This window comes from Mus caroli, chromosome 9 (assembly GCF_900094665.2).
Source record: "Mus caroli chromosome 9, CAROLI_EIJ_v1.1, whole genome shotgun sequence".
NCBI lineage: Eukaryota > Metazoa > Chordata > Mammalia > Rodentia > Muridae > Mus > Mus caroli.
In genome coordinates this window covers 37,253,492-37,272,889 of record NC_034578.1, presented here as the reverse complement: position 1 = coordinate 37,272,889, position 19,398 = coordinate 37,253,492, and the positions used below count along the sequence as shown (strand labels likewise).

General features: G+C 46.4%; 1 protein-coding gene across 5 annotated transcripts in view; it reads left to right on the top strand.

Moving 5' to 3' along the window:
* Positions 1 to 19,398, top strand: part of Gramd1b (GRAM domain containing 1B) — a 169,499-nt gene that overhangs the window by 49,396 nt on the left and 100,705 nt on the right. For 4 of the 5 annotated variants that reach the window (XM_029482064.1, XM_029482063.1, XM_029482062.1 and 1 more), the window contains exon 2: positions 2,432 to 2,509. In XM_029482064.1, coding sequence (XP_029337924.1) covers positions 2,432 to 2,509 — 78 coding nt within the window. Of the gene's footprint in view, positions 1 to 1,207; positions 1,224 to 2,431; positions 2,510 to 19,398 lie in introns of those variants that run through there. The other variant, XM_021171299.2, reaches the window with a different exon arrangement.

Genomic DNA, 19,398 nt, shown 5'->3' with positions numbered 1-19,398 from the left:
TCCACTCACCAGAAGTCTTAAGATCCTGTGGCGGGTGTTGAGTGTCAGCCGACTCTGCGCCCTAGCAACCCCTGTGCTTTTCTGACCAGAAGAGGCTTGTCGATGTTTATTTCTTTCCACAGTATGAGTTCTGGGGATTGAACTCAGGTTGCAGGTCTCAGGGCTTGGAGGCAAGTGTCTTCCACCCTCTGAGCCATCTGGTTGGCCCCTACTTAGTATTTATCAGTTACTTGGAACCAAGACACATTTTGAAGGTGACCAGTTATTTTTATTTCCTGTTAGCCGAATTTTCCAAACCATGGAAAGACCAGAAGGGGGCACTCAAAAATCAACTCATTCTGGTGACTGAGGCGCTAGTTTGGTTGATTTGGGAAACAACAGTGCCATCTAGTGGAGTATCTTGCTAATATCAGGTCAAGTCCCCCTCACTCCGGTTCTTTTTCTCTCCCTCCCCACCTTCTTTTTCTGAGACAGGATTTCTGTGTAGTCCTGGCCATCCTGGAACTCACTGTAGCCTCAAACTCATAGATATCCGACTGCTTCTGCCTCCTTTAGCGTGGGGAAAAAAAATTCATGCTATTGCCGGCTATGCACCCGCTGGCGGTCTCAGTCGGTTCCCAGCCTAGCATACAGGCTGAGACTGCATTTCTTCCCTTTGCCAAAGCCTGTCCCACCAAAGTTAGCTCTACCTCTCCAGAGCCCAGAAACAGCTCTCTCCTCCCCGCAGCTGGCTGCCACCAAACCCGCTCGGTACTCCCAAATTTCCACAAATAGCTGGGGTACACTTCTCGCAAACCCTTGCTCTGCCCAGCTGAATCGCAGCAAAAAGGAAAGCATCACACAATCTTAGTTTAGAATCGATAGGTAACACAATCCCTGGGTGCAGAAACTAGCATCGTAATTTTCCCTAAGTTAGGTCCTGGTGGATCCGCCACTCGAACTAACAGCCCCCAGCCTACATGCTCGCTGCCTTGCTCCTGCGATCCGAAAGGGCAGTTCCTTTCCCCTGAGTTCCCTCTTCCTTTCCGGACCCGGAAGTCCCGCCTCCTCCTCGTCCAGTGATTGGTTTCTTGTTGTCTTTATTATCTTATCAATTAGGGAAACTTTCCACAGCAGCCTCCCTAGTGAGTACTGGGATCAAAGAAGTGCGGCCCCATTGCTTAAGTATGGGATCTCCTTGAATTAGTTTTGCCTTAAGCTTTGGATGCTAGAAGAAGGGTGTGGTAAGTAGGAACATTCTAGATCTTTTGGGTTAGTTGAATCCATTGACTATTATAAATGTTATCAGAATCCTGAACTTTCGACACCCATCATCTGCTTTTCCTGCCAAGTACTTTCCATGGCGCACATTGGCATATCTATCTTGAGGATTGCCTTTGGAGCTGTGAGACTTGGGGTTTCTCCTCCAGCGCTCCCGCCCCGACCCCCATGGCGCTTGATAAGAGTCAATCAGATGACCCCAATATGAAATTTCACGGGTCAGCAACACTGGAGCAAAGTAATGTTACAAGATGTTTTAAATATATATTACCATGTTGCATAAAATCCTGCTTTTTTTTTTTTTTTTTTAAGGCAGTTTCTCTCTGTAGCCCTGGCTGTCTTGGAACTGGCTTGGTAGACCAGGCTGGCTTCAACCTCACAGAGATCTGCCTGCCTCTGCCTCCCGAGTGCGGGGAGATTAAAGGTGTGCACCATTACATCCAGCTTTACAGCTCTGCTTTTGAACTGAGCTCTGTATTCATCCAGCCCTCAGAATAGGGAGAGCAGGGGCTTTCCTGTTCCCTCCCTCCCTCTTAGCCCTCCCTCAGGCAGAGTCCTGGTAGGTGGGGCAATCTCCCTCCCTCTTACCTTACAAGCCCCTCCCTTTCCTTTTTTTTTTTTTTTTTTTTTGGTTTTTCGAGACAGGGTTTCTCTGTGTAGCCCTGGCTGTCCTGGAACTCACTTTGTAGACCAGGCTGGCCTCGAACTCAGAAATCCGCCTGCCTCTGCCTCCCGAGTGCTGGGATTAAGGGCGTGCGCCACCACACCCGGCTTGCCCCTCCCTTTCCTACTGCACCAGATCCTTGGGGGCTTGAGTGAGTTGAAGAAAAATGGATCACTGTCCTGTCAGATTGCTTAAATAGCAAAGTTGGAAGCTGTCAGTGCTTGCCTACCTCGGTATACATACTTGGTGATCCAGGAAGTAGGTTAGGCCCTTCCTTCTGTAGTCTAGACAGCAGCTGAGATAGATGCCTTGGACATCATGAAAGTGACTATCAGACGGTTAGTGTCTTTTTTTTTCAGCTTAGCACCCCTGCTTCCACTGGAACGTTCTGCTTTCTCTTGGTTTTGTAACCCCATTTCTTTGTGTAGTTGAAGTATGCACGACCTCTCCCAAGAGATGAGAAAGCTGGAAAGGTTATAACGTCCACATTCTGTGTCTTTTCCTCAGCAGCCAGCAAAGCAGCCAACAGAGCAGCCACGACGATGATTCGAGCAGGTTCCTGAGTCCTCGAGTGCGCGACGAAAGGTGAGTTTGAAGAAACAGGAGTTTCGTGGGAGGAGTGGGGAAATGGCTGAGAATGGGCTTCTGCTGCTTCTGCTGTATGCGAGCGCTCCGGGAAGGGGAAGATGAGGCATCTGGATTTGTCCTTGGAAAATGACTGGAAAGAGAAACTGTTGCCCAGGAATCTAGAGGGAACAACACTATTGCAGATGCTGAAGGCATGGGGCTGTCTCTTCAAGGGAAGAAGCCAACTACAGACCAAAGGCTCTGGGCAGGTTAGGAGTTGAGTCATGCTTTTTACTATTTTTGGTTTTTTTGGGTTTTGTTTTTGTTTTGAGAGAGAGCGTTTCTCTATGTAGTCCTGACTGTCAGGAACTGGCTTTGTAAACCAGACTGGCCTTGAACTCACAAAGACGGCCTGTCTCTGCCTTCCAAATTCTGGGATTAAATGTGTGTACCATTCTTTAAAGGTTGAATGTAGCATGACTCAAGTAGGGAAAAGAAATTTTGTTTCCTTTTTGTTTTGGGTAAGGTATTTTGTACTTGAGCAGTCTGTGTGTCCTGGGATGGGCACTTCTGGTCCCTGAAGAGCAGATCGTTTGGAGTGGAGGAGATTGTGTGTGTCGGGGGTTTCTGGATAAGAGGTGGATGTGTTGATAGAGAGGCTACATGGGGAATATGGAGGCTCCTAAATGCTGGGCTGAGAATGGGAGAGTGGCTGGTTCTGCACTAGGGATATGAAGACCAGCCAGGATCAGTTTCATTAGTGCTGTGAGTATAAATAGAAGGGTTTCTGGTTGTGAATTAAGATTGTTCTTTCTATAAATCAAGGAAAGAAGATTTGACCTGCAGTGTTGAACCTTGATCTTGTGCCTCTAGCACGCAGAGCACACATTCTGAATTATAGCCGGAGAGAGCAGGGCAGCAGATGGAGAATTAAAAGAAAGCCACAGGGGCTCTGGGTTTTGTTACTTTTGGGTCAGCCTCTTGTTATGTAGCTTAGCCTGGACTGAACTTGAGGTCCTTCTCCCTTGCTTTCCTCCAGGCCTAGGACTATAGGGGTCTGCCAATGCGCCTGGCTCAAGATACATGTTCTAAAGGAGAAAATCAATTGCATATTAGAAGAGATCATTTATGTAAAAGATATTTTAGATTACATTTAATGTATGCATGTGTATGTATGGGTGTGTGTGTGTGTATGTGTGTGTGTTTGTATGTGTGGATGCATGTGGAGATTAGAGGACCATTTTCAGCAGTCTGTTTTCTTTCACTACGTGAGTCTTGGAGATTGAATTTGGTTTATCAGGTTTGGTGGCAAGCTCCTTTACCTGGTAACCCATCGGGCCACCTCAAGATACATTTTGGTGGGAGGGTGGGGGAGAGATTGGCAGCTTATGTCTATCACCCAGCGCTCTGGAGTCAGGGCTAGGACGATCCCTGGAAGTGTAAATCCAGTCTGATCTACAGAGCTTTGGGCCTGCCCAAGTCACGTGTGGAGATCCTGTTTCGAAAAACACAAACAAAATTATTTTGTAAGTCTAATATTGACTAACTTGAAATGATTTCCTATGAAAAGGAGCATGGAGTTTTTTTTTTTTTTTTACTTGTCAGCCACATAAAGGCCAATAACTGACCCTGCTGCCCGAATCTCAAGTGCTAGGATTACAGAGCTACCCTACAGATGGTCTTTGAAGGCAGTGGGCGTGATTGTGATCTGCGTGAAACTGAGCAGATCAGGTTAGTATATAGTGACACGCTTTTTCAAAATGGATTTTAGAGTCAAGAGAATGGTTCTGAAGCAATGCCATTTTAAGAGCTGATTGAAAGCCGTGAGCTGGTGGCACACACCAGCACTCCAGGGGGAAGGAACCGGTAGATCTCTGTGTTCTCAGCCAGCCTGGTCTTCAGAGTGAGTTCCAGGAGAGCCAGGGCTAAAGAGAGAAACCCTGTCTCAAAAACAAAAACAAAAACAAACAAACAAACAAGAGCTGGCTGACAGAAGGAGGTTAGACTGGAAAAGAGGATGTTCTTGGTGAGTATAATGTCACTGGCTTCTGAGCCAAGGTCTCACTAGAGTTGGCCTTTGTGCTTCCATATTGCTGGGAACAGTCATGGGCTGCCATTCCTAGCTCTATATACAAAATCCTACAAAATGGAATTAAAGTAGTGTAAGTTGTAAAAGAGAAGCATGCAGCTCACGTTAGCACGAAGGTTTGTGTGACGCAACAGGCCTCTCCAAGTAATGAACGCCCAAGGCAGGTAGTGTGTCAAAAGAGACTCTTTCCTGAACCAGCATGCCAAGGTCTCTCTAACTGCTGTGTTTGAATTCTGTCCCATTTCTGAGTTTTATGCCCATTATTAGCCCAAATAAGTGGTTAAGTCCAATCTAGATGATGTCATTGTGGATATGTACCCCCCCGACACTAATTAGTCAAAATGATTAATCAGTTTTGATCTGAATATTCTTTCAATCCACAGCGTAGCTTATGCATTTCTGTGGCCGTACAGATTTTTAGCATGTATACCCTTAAAAATAAATGACCTAGAGGTCTCTAAGCCAGCTCTCTTTGCGGTACCAGTGCACTTAGTATCTCGGGATGCCTAGTTTTTCAGTGTGTAATGTCCTCAACTGTACTTCATCTTTTGGGGTCTATTGCCAACCCCTCTCTTCCTGCCACATTATCACCATTGCTTGGAACATTCCAGGGAGAGAGGACTAAGTACTGAATTACATGTAACCCTGACAACAGCTTCCCTAGGATAGCTGGTCTCTTGGATGCTGCTACTTAACACAGACCTGCTTTTGGTTGGCTGCTTAGAAGTGGAAACTGGTAAACATTACATTCAGCCACCTTGTCTGAGACCTGCTCAGTTCCCTAACTTCTTCACGGTGGGTATGGACATTATTTACCTTGGCTTGCCTGGAGTCTTAGTTAGGGTTTTACTGCTGTGAACAGGCACCATAACCAAGGCAACTCTTTTTTTTTTTTTTTTTTTTTTTTGTCTTTTCGAGACAGGGTTTCTCTGTATAGCCCTGGATGTCCTGGAACTCACTCTGTAGACCAGGCTGGCCTCAAACTCAGAAATCCGGCCTGCCTCTGCCTCCCAAGTGCTGGGATTAAAGGCATGCACCACCATGCCCGGCTAAGGCAACTCTTATAAAAACAACGTTTAGTTGGGGCTGGCTTACAGATTCAGAGGTTCATTTAGTACATTATCATCAAGGTGGGAGCATGACAGCATCCAGGCAGGCATGGTACAGGAGGAGCTGAGAGTTCTGCATCTTCATCTGAAGGCTGCTAGCAGACTACTGGCTTCCAGGCAAGTAGGATGAAGGTCTTATATAGTGACACACCTACTCCAACAGGACCATACCTTCTAATAGTGCTACTTCCTGGGTCAAGTTAATACAAACCATCACCCTTGGCATCTGTCAAAAGTGTGCTTCGGGTGGGGTGGTCCCTGTGCGTGCTCCCATCTGAGATGCCCAGGTGCTGCCCTGTGTTTGCTTTGGTCAATGTCTTCCCTTCTTGGGTTCCTTCTACTTGTGATAACAAGTTCTCAGGGTCATATCCTATACATTTGCAGCCATCATTGGGCTGTAATGGGCTGAGATTTCAATGTAAAGAGATTTTTCTGTAGTAATGAGGATGTGGCCCATGTGCCTGACTCTGAGCTCTGTGTGTGTATGTGTGTGTGTGCGCGTGTAGAGGGCCAATGATGCTGGTGGAGATCAAAGGTGTCTCTCTCTCTCTCTCTCTCCCTCCCTCCTTCCCTTCTTCCTTCCTTCTCTGTTTTCATTCTTTCTTTTTCTTTTTCTATTTCATGTAGAAGAGAGGCAAGATCTCTCATTGGCCTGGAGCTCATTGATTAAGCTCCCAGTGAGCCCCAGGGATCCATTTGTCTTTGCCTTCCCCCATGCTGGCTGTGATTATAAGCTTGGGGCTCCTGGAGATGGGACTTCTGCTTATGTCAGCAAGAATTTTACTGACTGAGCTATGCTTCTAGCCCCTCACTCCTTTTGGACAACAGCACTGTCTCATTAACAGCCACATTTCCTGTGCTGTAAGTCTTTTCTGTAATCTTCCCATTTATTCTGTGATATTCCTCTGCGGGGCAAAGGCAGTAGGGACTGACAGTGGCCAAGAATGAGGCCGTCTATGGCTGCTTCTAATACTCTGGATCATGAAAGTTTGCATCATAGAACAGGTGAAAATTAATATTTATTTTTTTGAAAAATCTTAAAACTCTTGAAAATTATAGTTCTTTTAAATAAGATGCTCTTTAGTTGGTTTAATAAAACATTGATTCTTTTCAACCCCGTGTAAAGTCCAGGAGGAACATAATATTTAGAGACAAGATAACCACCTTACTCCACCTATGCATCACTTGACAATAGGGTAATCACCATGTGATTGTCTCATTGTGTGGATATTACAGGATGCTCACATAAACTGAGATGGTTGTAGCATCTCTAGGAGTCTTACATTTTACTGGACTAGTTCCATTGTTGGACTGAAGTGAGCTTATGTAATCTGTGACTGTTTTAACAATGGTAAATGAACCCTTTCTATCTGGTCAAATGGGGCGATTTCCGGGGCAGCTATGACGTCGGGGAGAAGGGTTAATTTTATGTAATGAATCTACTGGGAAATGGGTAAGGAGTCAGAAGGAGGGCTGTCTCAGAAGTTGGACACTTCTACACTCCTGCCACGTTTCCAGTAAAAAGGAAACAGAGAACTTACTTGTGTGTGTGTGTGTGTGTAGACCATTAATCCACTTTCCTACTTCTAGGAGAGACCAGTGCCAAGCTGAAATATTAGTCTTCAGGTTCACCTTAAACTAGACCAATTAGTTTCTCAGGTACCCAGAACTCACTCAGTCTATTTCTCCCAGTGGCAGGGACTTCTAAACAAAGCACAGATTGTAGGAAAGGAGCTGTTTCACTGAGGACCCTTTGTGCGCAGTGGGTGAGTTTCAGGAGAATGTGGTCTCAGCTGACCTGGTTACCTTTCAGCAGCAGGAAAGTTGAGACCTGGAATGGAGGTGCAGGTATGTAAATGCCACGGCTGGGTTGCAGCTCCCTGCTCCTGCAACCGGAGTGCACATTCATGTAGACATCCCTGTGTGCAGGCATGCATGCCACGAGTCTTTATAAGATAGCCAAAGGATGCAGGCAAGCTGCTAGAGCCCAGCTCCAAGATGGGCGGAGGAGTGCTGGCTGCTGATGGGGCCTGTTGTATTGGTAAGAACAAATACCTTACAGCCAGCCACATTTTATTTGCAAGACTTTTTTTTTTCCTCCTGTTTTTTGTTTCATTTTGCTTTCAAGACATGGTTTCAAGGGAGCCAGTCTGACCTCAAAGTAATTGTATAACTTAGGATGACATTGAAATCTTGTTTCTCTTGCAGTTTCCAAGTGCTGGGATTAAAGGTCTGTGCCATATCTGACTTTCTTTATTTCTTCTTAAATGGATATTTATTTATTTGACGTGCTGGAGACCAAACCTAGGGCTTTTCACTTGGCAAGAAAACTCTCTCCCTCTGAGCTACATCCCTGCCTCTCAATGCTTTTTTGATGTTAGTTTTTTGAGATGTCACAATGGTGACAGTTGTGCCTGAACCTCATGAGGTCTGAGATTACAGGTATGTGTCATCATGCTAGGTGGTAACTGAGTATTTTATCATATATTTATATATTTATTTCCTCATTTTTTTCATTCATTCATTTATTTACTTGCTTACATAGTTACTTACATACTTGAGACAGTCTCATTGTGTAATGCTAGCTGGCCTGCCACTTGCTACATGTAGGTCAGTCTGGATTTGTGCTCACAGAGACATGCCTGCTTCTACCTCCCTAATGCCACCATAAAGTCATACCTCCATGTCTAACTGTAACTATAATGTACCTGGCTTTTCTCACCTTTTCATTTGTAAACATCTATTGTTTATAATATCTAGCTAAAATACTGTATGTAAAGTGCTAGGCGTTAGGTAGGTGATAAATAAACTCGGTACTTAGTAGGTGTTAAGTAAGTGGTAGGTTTGTTTGTTTTTGTTGGTGGTGGTGTTGTTTTTACTCTCATTTTACCTCCTAGTGAGACTTGATTCTTGAGTAGGGTTATACAGTTGTGCTCTACTGACCTGGAAGCAAAGGCACGGAAGGGTCTCATGAGGCCTCGCTGAGCTGAGGGTGATTGACAGTTGATAGCTGCTGGGGGAGGGAAAATTGCCCATGCTCCGGTGGGGGTCGCCCACCCTTGTTCCTGGGGCAGCACTAATTTGGACTCTGTGGGGTATACAATAACAACACTAACAGAGAGGCGCTGGCATGAAGTTGGGAGGGATTGGAGAAGGAGCGTTTGTGGAGGAGTGGGTGCTAGATATGATCCAAATACATTCTATGCATCTATGGAATTCTCAAAGAATAAATGAAAATATATGCCTAAGAAATCATCTGGATAAAAGATGTTGGCGGGCTTCGGAGAACTTGCAAATGCAAAGTCCAGACACTGGTGGGTGAACAGGCTAAGGAGTGACATCGCCCCTCAGACTTGTCAATAGTGAGACACACTCACAAATAAATGTAAGATATTTATGGACTTAAAATTATACATTCCGTAACAACACAGAATCCTTGTTAAGTTCTAAACTGTGCAGTGAGTCCTCTACATATTATCTTAACATAGCACTTTTTTTGTGGTTCTATCAAGCTGATACTGCTTTTGTTGTGGTGGTTGCTGTTGTTGTTTTGTTTGGTTTTTGTTTTTCCTAGCTTTTAGGAAAATGAAAGTTAAGGAGTGGCTTAACAGTGCTTGGGGTGTAGGCCGGAAGGCGCATCCACAAAGACTCTGGAGGGTGACGCTTCAGCTGAGTGCTCAGGGACAGCGTTCCTGGGGAAGGAACAGGATGCACACAAGCATGGAGGGGCGAGAGAGCTGGAGAAAACAGGGAGAGAGAGCTTGGGAACCACAGATACTTAAGTCTGCTGTCCTAGGAGGGGGCTTCTCCTAAGGCCAGAGAAGGTTATCTGAGCCGGTGGAGAGGCCTTTGATGCTGTGTGCAGAGCGCTCTGTATTCACAGGAAGCCTTGGAGGGATCTGGACAGATGGAAAGCCCTGTGTCTCCCTGGTCAACCTTACAGAGGCTTCCCGAGGCAGCCTCAGGTTGCTCAGGCTGGCCTTGAGCTTGCTTCATAGCCTAGAGTAACCCTGAGTGCCTGGATCTCTCTGCCTTACCCCTTTTAAATTACAGGCATTTATTAATGAAATTTCTGGAGGCTGGGAAGCCCAAAATTAATGCACTTGAAGAGTGCATGTTCAACGGAGCCTGCTTTTTCTTCTCTACCTTCCTTCATCTTCCTTCTTATTAAAGGTAGAAAAGAATTAGACAAGCAAAAAAAATGCCCATTGAGTTTAATTTGAGTTGTTTACAAAATGGTTAAGATTTTTGAGCCATGTATCAGTGGCTACACCACTGGGGAAATGTCTTCCCCTCCTCCAGCAACCATTAACTAGGTATAAATCCTCAGGGAAAGGCGGGGCCTTAGAGTCACTCACCCTTATGCATTTGTGTGCATGGGTACCGAAAGGTGTGCTCGTTGGGTCTGGAGATCAACCTTGTGTGTCCTTGTTGAGGTGAAGTCCGTCTATGAGACCGATTCTGGTGTTCGCTAACTGAGCAAGGCTGGCTGACTTCTTTCCAGCACTGAGATTACAAATGTGTCTGCCTGCTTGGACTTTTTTTTCTGGCTGCCAGAGACTGAACTCAGGCCCTTATGCTTCTGTGGTAAATACCTCATCAACTTAGCTGTCTCCAGGCCTTCTTAAAGAACAAACAACAACAATAGTGGTCTCACTATGTGAAGAGGCTGGCCTCTCACTTACAATTCTCCTGTCTCAGCTTCCCAAATGATGGGGTTGTAGGTGTGTGTGGCAAGATGTGTTGAGAAACAAACACTTGGGAATGCAGACAGATGGACTGGAAGCAGATAACACTTCACCTAGCCAGTCTCTTAAATATTTATTGAGGATATACTATATGCCATACACTCTAGGCATTGTCTACAGCCATGATCAAGTTAGCCACTTTGATGCTTGCTGTCCAGTGAGAGGAAATAGACACAGAACAAAGAAGCTGCCAAGTCGTAGGAAAGGCTCTGTAGAGAATGAAAGGGGGATAAAGCCAGCAAGGACAGAGGTAGACAGAGAAGAGTTACTGCCATAGCAACATTGAGATCATGGCCAGATGGTCTATTTCTGAATGGCGGTAGTGAGGACAGAAAAAGAGGAGCCAATTAAAAATGTGAGAAATAGAGCTGCTGGGAGTGACATCCAGGTTGGGAGGCTGTCCGGGATGAAGCTGAGGTTTTCTGGCTTGTGCAGCAGGAAAGGCGGCACAGTCTGGAGGCTAAGCGCCTCCTACGCTGTAATCACAGCTCTAGCACAGTGGTTCTGCACCTTCCTACTGCTGTGGCCCTTTAACACGTTCCTCATATCGTGGTGACCCCACCCATAAAGTTATTTTCATTGCTACTTCATAACTATAATTTTGCTACTGTTATGAGTAGCAATGTAAATATCTGATATGCAGGCTATCTGTCATGTGACCCCTTTGAAAGGGTCATTTGACCCTCAAGAGGGTCGTGATCCACAGGTTGAGAACCATTGCTCAAGCACATAGCTTGCAATATTGAGGGGAGTCATGAGGTATCTCTGTGCCTCCTTCTTCTCCTTTGTAAAATGCATGTAATAATCACACCTCATAGTCTTGTGCAAATAGAACCCATCGTATGGGTGATGACATATAATAAGGATATGCCCCGTCTATGGATAGTGTTTTGTATGTGCTTGTATCAAGTATTATTAATTTACTGTGTACGTTCAGAAGAATTTTAGGTGCAGCCATGATTAGTGAGTTTTGATTCCGGCATGCAGAGTGTGAACTGCTACTTGGTATAAGCCAATGGAGAGGCAGGAGAGGCAGGGGCTGTGAAGTTCAGATGGCAGAGCTTAAAATGTTCTCCTTTGGAGATTCAGGCTAACTTAGTGGAGAAGGACTTTACCCTAGTGCGCCGGAGGTCTCAGATCCCTTCCCTAGCACTACAAACACTTGAAGATCTGCTTTAGTCTCTGAAGGAACTGAATGTGCACATATGGGTGTGGGAGTAGGGAGGTCCTCGGAGCTGAGTTGAATCTCAGCCTGCTCTCCTGGGCTGTGTCCTTCTATTGAAGTGTAAAGAAGCCAGGTGTCTGGGAGACAAGGAGGAGAGACCCAAAGGGTAGGAAAAGAGACACTTCAGGGAGTGGTAAACATGGTGCATGCCAGTGGTCCAGGTGCAGTCATTGGTGATGGAGGAAGGAAGATATAACTTCCAGATGTCTTCTTCTGAATAGTGAGGAATGACATCATCCCTAAGGTGGGATGGGAACAGGCTAGGGGGTGGGTTTCATTTTACATTAGTTATTTATTGATTGATTGATTGAGTTAAACTTTTATATCACATCTCTCTGTGTCTCTGTCACTATCTGTCTTTTTGTCTCTGTCTGTCTCTCTGTCTCTGTCTGTCTGTCTCTGTGTGCATGTGTGGAAGGGAGAATGTATATCAGTGTGCACATGTAGTAGTCAGAGATCAACTTTCAGGAGTCGCTTCTTTCCTTCCATGTGGGTTTCAGGGATGCAACTGAGGTTTTCAGTCTTGAGTCAAGAACCTTTGCCTGCTGAAGGTCTAAAAATACCTATTTTGTGTGTGTGTGTGTGTGTGTGTGTGTGTGTGTGTGTGTGCGTGCCTGGACACGAATACCACAGCATGTGTGTGAGGCCAGGGAGCAATTTTGTGGAGTTTGTGCTCATTTCCATCTCTCTAGTTTGAACTTGGCTTCCAGGTTTGTTTAGGAAGAGCCTTCACTTCAGCCTGCTGAGCAATTTTGCTGACTCCCTAATTTAGTTTTTTTCTTTTTCTTTTTTCTTTTTCCTTCCTTCCTTCCTTCCTTTATTTATTTTTTGGTGTTTCAAGACAGGGTTTCTCTGTTTAGCTCTAGCTATCCTGGAACTCACTTTGTAGACCAGGCTGGCCTCAAACTCAGAAATCCGCCTGCCTCTGCCTTCCAAGGACTGGGATTAAAGGCGTGCACAACCACCGCCTGACTTTAGTATTTTCTTTTTTAAGTCATCCAGGCAGTGGTAGTGCATATCTTTAATCCCATAACTGTAAGGCAGAGGCAGGGAGATCTCTGTGTTCTCAGCCAGCGTAGTCTACAGAGAGAGAGAGAGTTCCAGGATAGCCAGGGAAAAACCCTGTTAAGGAAAACATCATCCATTGGCAGGCTGGAGAGAGAGTGCTTAATAGGCAGAGTCTGGCGAGGACTGGAGTTTGTATTCCTAGGATCCACATAGAAGCTCTGTGGGATGTAGCCTGTCTGTAGTCCCAGTGCTTCGTAGAGGAGGTGAAGTATCCTTTTGGACGGGCTAGCTAGCTGGACTAGTGGAGTAGTTTGCAGCTTCCGTGAGACCTTGCTTCAAGTAAAAAGAGCAAGGAAGACCCCTGAAATCAGCCTTCGCCTCCAGATGTGGGCATGTACATACATTCAGGCACCAGTATCAGTTTCTCGGCTGAGTTCTTTCCTTGGCTTCCCTCAATGATGGAGTCTAACCTGTAAGATATAACAAACCCTTTCCTCTCCAAGTTCCTTGGGTCAAGGTGATTGATCACAGTGACAGAAAGGAAACTCACATGGCCACCACATCCTGCTGGCAGAGGTGTCTTCAGTACCTCTGTTTCTGGCACAGAACTTGTCCTCCATGGCCGGTTTGTGCAGCACAAGAGCTCCACCTACCTGTCTAGCCACTGAATTCCCCATGGCCTTGCTTGACTCAGGTGATCTTTACCTTAAGGAAGGAGCCAAGCAGCAATCCCTCTGGGAGCAATGCCAGCTGCCCCTCCTTCCCCTCCAGCGCCAGCAGCTGATGTCACATGCAGGTACACCTCTATCCTCCCTGTCTGAGGACAGAAGGAGCAGAAGCTTGCCAAACATCCAGAGCACTGACAGATGTGGAAGAATGGGAGGGAGTTCAGCATGGAACTGTGGCTCAAACAGAAGGCAGGGGAGACTGTGATAGCGTAGAACACACAGACCCTCTCCCACTGGGCCCGTGTTCTGGACACGGACAGCCGAGGATGGAGATTGTGTGGGGAGGAGTTCACTGTCTACCGCTGGGGCAGCTGCAGAGGCAGTGCCTCCATGCTCCTCCAAAGTGAACCTGCAGCTCTCGAGGTCCTGGCTGCCATGTGGCCAGCCCTCCCCTGAGCCCGGCATGGTGCAGAATCTACGCCCTGAGACAGTCTCATGCAGCACAGCTGTCAAGAGGACCTGCTACTACCGTGTCTCCTGTCTGAGGAAGAAGCTGGCCTTTCTGAGAGCCAAGTAAGTGGTAGGGTCAGGTTAGAGTTGAGATGGCTTAGGTCTCTTCACAGAGGTGGGAATAGTTTAGTTCTTGGCTTCCATGACACCTCCCTGCTGAGTGACAAAGAGAGAGAGAGAGAGATGAGTGTTAGAGAGAGACAGATGTGTTGCAGGAGGCTGAAGGGGAAAGCTGAGGTGGACAGCTGATGAGGTTGGGACTGGGAGATAAAGTTTGTGCCTCACTGTGTCATTCGTAAAAGGTGACTTGGCTCCCTCTGCTCTTCATACGTAGCCAGCTAGATGGCAGCGTTTGTTTCTGCCATGGAACATCAGTCAGTAAAGAGTTTGGAGGGCCTAAGAGAAAGGTGCTGGGTTCCCAGTGCTTGGTCTCTGTGAGGGCTGAGAATTGGTTTTGACTGATAGAGGCTTTGGATGGAAGTGTGTCCAATTCGCATGGTCACCTATTGTGCCTCTTTGCTTGGGACTGGGTGTTGACACGGAGATGTGTGTATCATCCAGATATAGGACACTTGTCTTAAGGTAGGCCCCTCATCTGGCAGAGCTGTGCTGCAACAGCTCCTTGCAGACCACGCTGGACCTTGTCCTCTGTGACAAGCAGAGAGGAGGAAGTTGGCTGGGAGGAAGAGGTTCAAGTGCTGACCCAGAGTTGAGTACAAAGCCTTTGCAATGGCTCCCGGGGACATAGGGACTTGTGCAAGCCGTGGGGAGAGGGGGCACCTTTCTCCTTTGGCGTGGAAACAAAGGTTAGCGTTGGAGAAAGGAAAAATGGAACAAAAACGTGAGGAGAGAAAAGGAGAAAAAAGAAGGTAGTCAGAGGCTGGATGGATTTCAAAGTAGGTAGGGAGCAGAGATTGATTTTGACTTGATCTTGATGCTCTGTCTGTGTCTGTCTGTCTGTCTGTACTCTGCACCTCCCCCTACTACCCATGAGACACACATGGGAAGTGGAGACAGATGCTTGTCACCATATAGCCATTTACGGACAATTCCCTGCTCAGGGTTTCTCATGTTTGATGGATGTTGAGCTGGGCTGAGTCTCTTCTCAGCACAGGCTGTGCCATGCACACAGTAGGCCTTCAGCAGACAATGTCAGTGCTGGTGGCCAAAGAGAATTCTTCCTTTAGTGAATTTATCCCCCTCACTTTCTTCTCTGTTTGTTTGTGTGAGACAGGGTGTCGCTCTGCAGCCCAGGCTGATCTTTAATTCAATGTGATCCCCCTGCCTCAGCTTCCCAAGTGCTGGAATTAACAAGCGAATGCCACCACATCTGGTTTTACTTTCTATCTTGGCATTAAGCACTTACCTCAAGTCACAGTTGTGTGTGTTTGTTGCTTTAGTCATTCCCTCCTGCATTAGTTCTAGAGAGTGGAGATTGGTTCACAGATTTTAGTGTATTGTCAATGCTTAGTTCAGCCCTAGCACCTAATAGGTCCTGAAAATTTTCTATTGAGTCTGAACCAATGGATGACTAAGGCTTTTTCTTTTTCCTTTTCTTTTTCCTTTTCTTTTTCTTTTGCTTTATCTTTATCTTTTTCTTTTTTTTTTAAGTTGAGAGAAGGTTTTCTGCGGTAACTTGCAATGTCTTATGATCACGAGGTTCAGTGACATTATCCCATATAGAAGAGTGCTATTAATCTTTGGACTTCCCGTGATTATGGAAATGGTTTGATATGTGACTGCCTACTACCATGTGTCCCTCCTTCACCTGACCCACACACTTTGGGGGAGCACTTGGTCTTGTGGAAGACGGCACATGTGGACTGTGGATAACAGAGAGCATAATTTGAGCCGTGGAGGCATAGCAGAGAAGCTCGTGGCTGCCTCTGCCGCCCCTCTTAGTATTCCTGGCTTAGCGCTCTCCTCGCTGGCAGCTCTGGCTGGTTTTGTAGCTGTCAGCAGAACTGTCTGCAGGTGTAACCATCACCTGCACTGTGTTTCTCCTACTCCAGCACTTCTTCTCCGCCTGAGAAAGGGGGTTGTTAATTATAGCTCAGCAAAGTACCCTCTCTCTGCTGACACCATAATTGGGATCTAGCTTTGGACAACTGGCAGGGTGGATGGTAAGTTTCATTCCCCAGCTTTTCTACTTCCTGCTAGGAGAAGTCTCATCCTCCTACCAGTTACAATAAAGAAGGAGTGTAGGTGGGAAACAACTTGGACTCATGACAGAGACTCCAACATCAGGCTGGTCCTACTCTGCTTCCGTCTCCAAGGCTGAGATGGGGAATTGAAGGACAGACTCCTCTTCTCAGTTACTGATTTACAGTGGAAGCTCAGAGCAGCTCTCTGCAGCTTACCCCGTCTAAGCACTGCAGTTATTGTACTGGGAGTGGGGGTGGGGAGGTGGGGTGTGGGGGGGGGAGATCACATCAGCATGGTTGCAAAGCCATATTCGATATGTATTACCAATGCATGGTGGCTGTGCCCTTCTGTACTAAAATCTCAGTGTGTAGTTTGTATGGTGATGGAGAGATTTTAAGTACAAAATAAGAATATACTTACAGATCCAAGCTGTAACCCTTCCTGTACATGAGTGGGTTAGTGTCCACACCCTCAGGATAGCGAGTGTTCTGTTGTATCGCCAAGGCTGTCGTTCTTGGCCCTGTATGTGTCTGAGACTACTAAGAAGAGCTTGATCAATATGCAGGTCCCTAGGCTTCGACCTTAACTTCATGACTGCCTGCCCAGGCTCAGGAGTTTTCCAGTTAATACGTTTCACGACAGCTTCTGATGCGAGTTGTCATAGACCTCAAAGCATTAGAGGAACAGAACATATCCTCAGCCTCCAGTGACCCTGTTCTAAACATTAATTAACTTAATAGAACTATGCCTAACTAGCCTAGGCATACAGCGTCTGTTTTCTTAATATCTGCCTGGTACATAGCCCAGGAACCACTAACCATTTACAGCAAACAGGAAGATGGCGGGCTGGGGGTGTCCTAAAACCAATCATTTTATCTTATCTATTGCTAGCTTTCCAGGTGACTTGGTGTTTCTTTTTGCCTTATTCTCGGGACTGTGATCAATATGCAATGAGCTGCCCAGTTCCCACTCCTTCTCTGTCATTCCTCTTTAGCCTGAAGGCCAATGTCTTCCTTGGAGATGGAGAGAAACCCTTGTGACCCTGCTTTAGAGAGGTCAGGGGAGCTGGGGAAAGAGGTGGGAGGAGTGGAGGATGCTCCTGTGCACCTGGGCCCCACCCCCACAAGTGCTTAAACACCGAAGCTCTCTTGTGTCATCCTTTATGCGACAGTGATGGATGAGCCAGTACCTGGGATTCAAGCTCGAGTTTTGAAACTCTTAGGTCTGTTGGTTGACATTTGAAAATCTGTGACACAGGTGCTGAAGGTTCTGCAATGAAAGTGACTTTACTTGCTTAGTTCTGGGAGTCTGGTGACCTGGGGTTCCCCTTCCTGCCTCAGTGCAGGTATCCCTAATGTTTTCTATGGCTGCCTTCCCTCACACTGCACAGGGGATAAGTGCACTGACACATGGGGCTAGTTTCTAAGGCTGGGCCAGTTCCCTTTCTCCTACTGTGCTCCTTCCTACTACCTCTGTTCCTTCCTCATCTAAACTTCTTCCACTCTGAGCCCCCACTTCTCCAGAGAGCAGCTCACTTTTGCAAGTCTGATTTGAACCTGACCTGTGCAGGGGTGGTTCTCACGTCTCTGGCTTTTCCCAAGACAGCATCTCTCTGTCCCCAGCTCTCTAGTGCTCCATCTTATCCTCCCGTGGTCATTCCCACCCTGACTTTAGTCACTCGCTCTCCTTTTCCCTTCATGCTCAACCGGGTCCACGTTTCCGATTGCCTTGTAGATTAAGGTGTTTTTGGTTATTTGGGGGGGGGGCGGGGTGGATTGTCTCATGTAGCCCAGGCTGGCTTCTGACTCACTATGTAGCTAAGGATGTCTTTTAACTTCTTATCCTTCTGCCTCCACTTCCACACTCCTGGCTGGCCTTGAACTCACACCATTCCATCTCGGCCTTCTGAGTGATGGGAATACAGACCGGTGCCGTGTGTGGCCTTCTGTTTGAGCCCAGGTCCAGCTTTCTCTTAGTGTCTAGCGTCATTGATGTTGCCCCGTAGCATCCTTGGTACACACTCTTTCTCCTAGTCTTATTCTATTGACTCTTTTGTTTGCTGCACTGCTTTCATGTCTCTGTTTAGCCTCATCAACAGCTCTGGGTTTCCCTGCTGCGTATCTGCCCCTACCGTGAATTCTGGGAGAGACTTGGAATGCACACCCTGGGGCGAGGGGTTGCTAGGCCAAGGGGAAGACTACCATTGAATAACAAGTGAACACAGACACAAACTCTGACTTAGTATTTTTGTGCCAGACACGAATCCAAGCCCTTTACAGTGTTTTCTGGCTTTACAAATGCTTTAGTTTTGTAACATCCCTGACTTATAGATAAGGAAATGGGGACACAGTCATGTTACACAGAGGTGAATGGTTGAGTTAGAATTTAAGTCTCAGCATTCCCTTATGCTCAGTGCTTTGCTGAAGGTTGATGGTTAACAAGCACGGGATGAGAAAGTCACTCATGCAGATATACACTTGCAAGGGAATGCCTGCTGCCCTTGCTCTCTTCCTGTTTGTCCTTCCAAAGAACCCATCTTTTATAACCAGAGAGTCTACTAGAGAGCTCTTAAGACTCCCCATTTTTTTTCAAGTTCCCTACAGTTCTGTGAGTCCTTCCCAGTCTCATTGCCTTCTTTTCAGTTTCCCATAGCACCCAGAAGCTAGAGAGAAGGGATTTGACCTTTTTAGAAAAGACATCTGATTGTAGATTTGTGATCTTGGTACAGAAATCAAAATGCAGCTGTATACTCTGAAAGCAGTGCAAACATGGCTGCCAAATGCCTGCTGCTCAGAACTACAACTCCCAGAATGCAGTGCTGGGAAAGTTTCTCTGACCAGGGTTTGAAACAACCACACTGGCTTCCTTGTAGTCCAACCTCCCAAGCAGCAGCAGCTGCTGCTGCCATGAAGGCTCTTATAGCAGAAGCAGGTGCAGTGTTCTGCCTCAGATCTGTGCTCAGGGAATTGGAGACTGGGCTTCTCACATCACCTTCCACTCTGCTGTCAAAACCTGACCTTCTCAAAGCCTTCTGGGTCTTTATCACTTCCTCTCCTTAACTTGGTGCTTAAGTGCAGTGATTAAGCAGAGAGTAATACCTAAGGTAGAGTGATTAGTTTGAATAATTGCCCTAGACAGAGAATATTGTAAAGCAGTGTTTCTCTCTTGCCCCTTCACTAACTTATTAGGCGAAGTGAAATGAGTTGGAGAACAGGGAGCCTCAGGTCTCTAGTTTCAAAAGCAAGCGTATAGGCTGGAGGGTTATTTCATAAGGGATCTCTCACGTCCTTTTTGCTAAGTAGAAGAGGTATGACTCCAGTGGCCCCTGCAGCAGCTGTTTCTACTCATTTAAATATCATTTTCTGGCCTGGCGGTGGTGGCGCATGCCTTAAATCCCAGCACTTG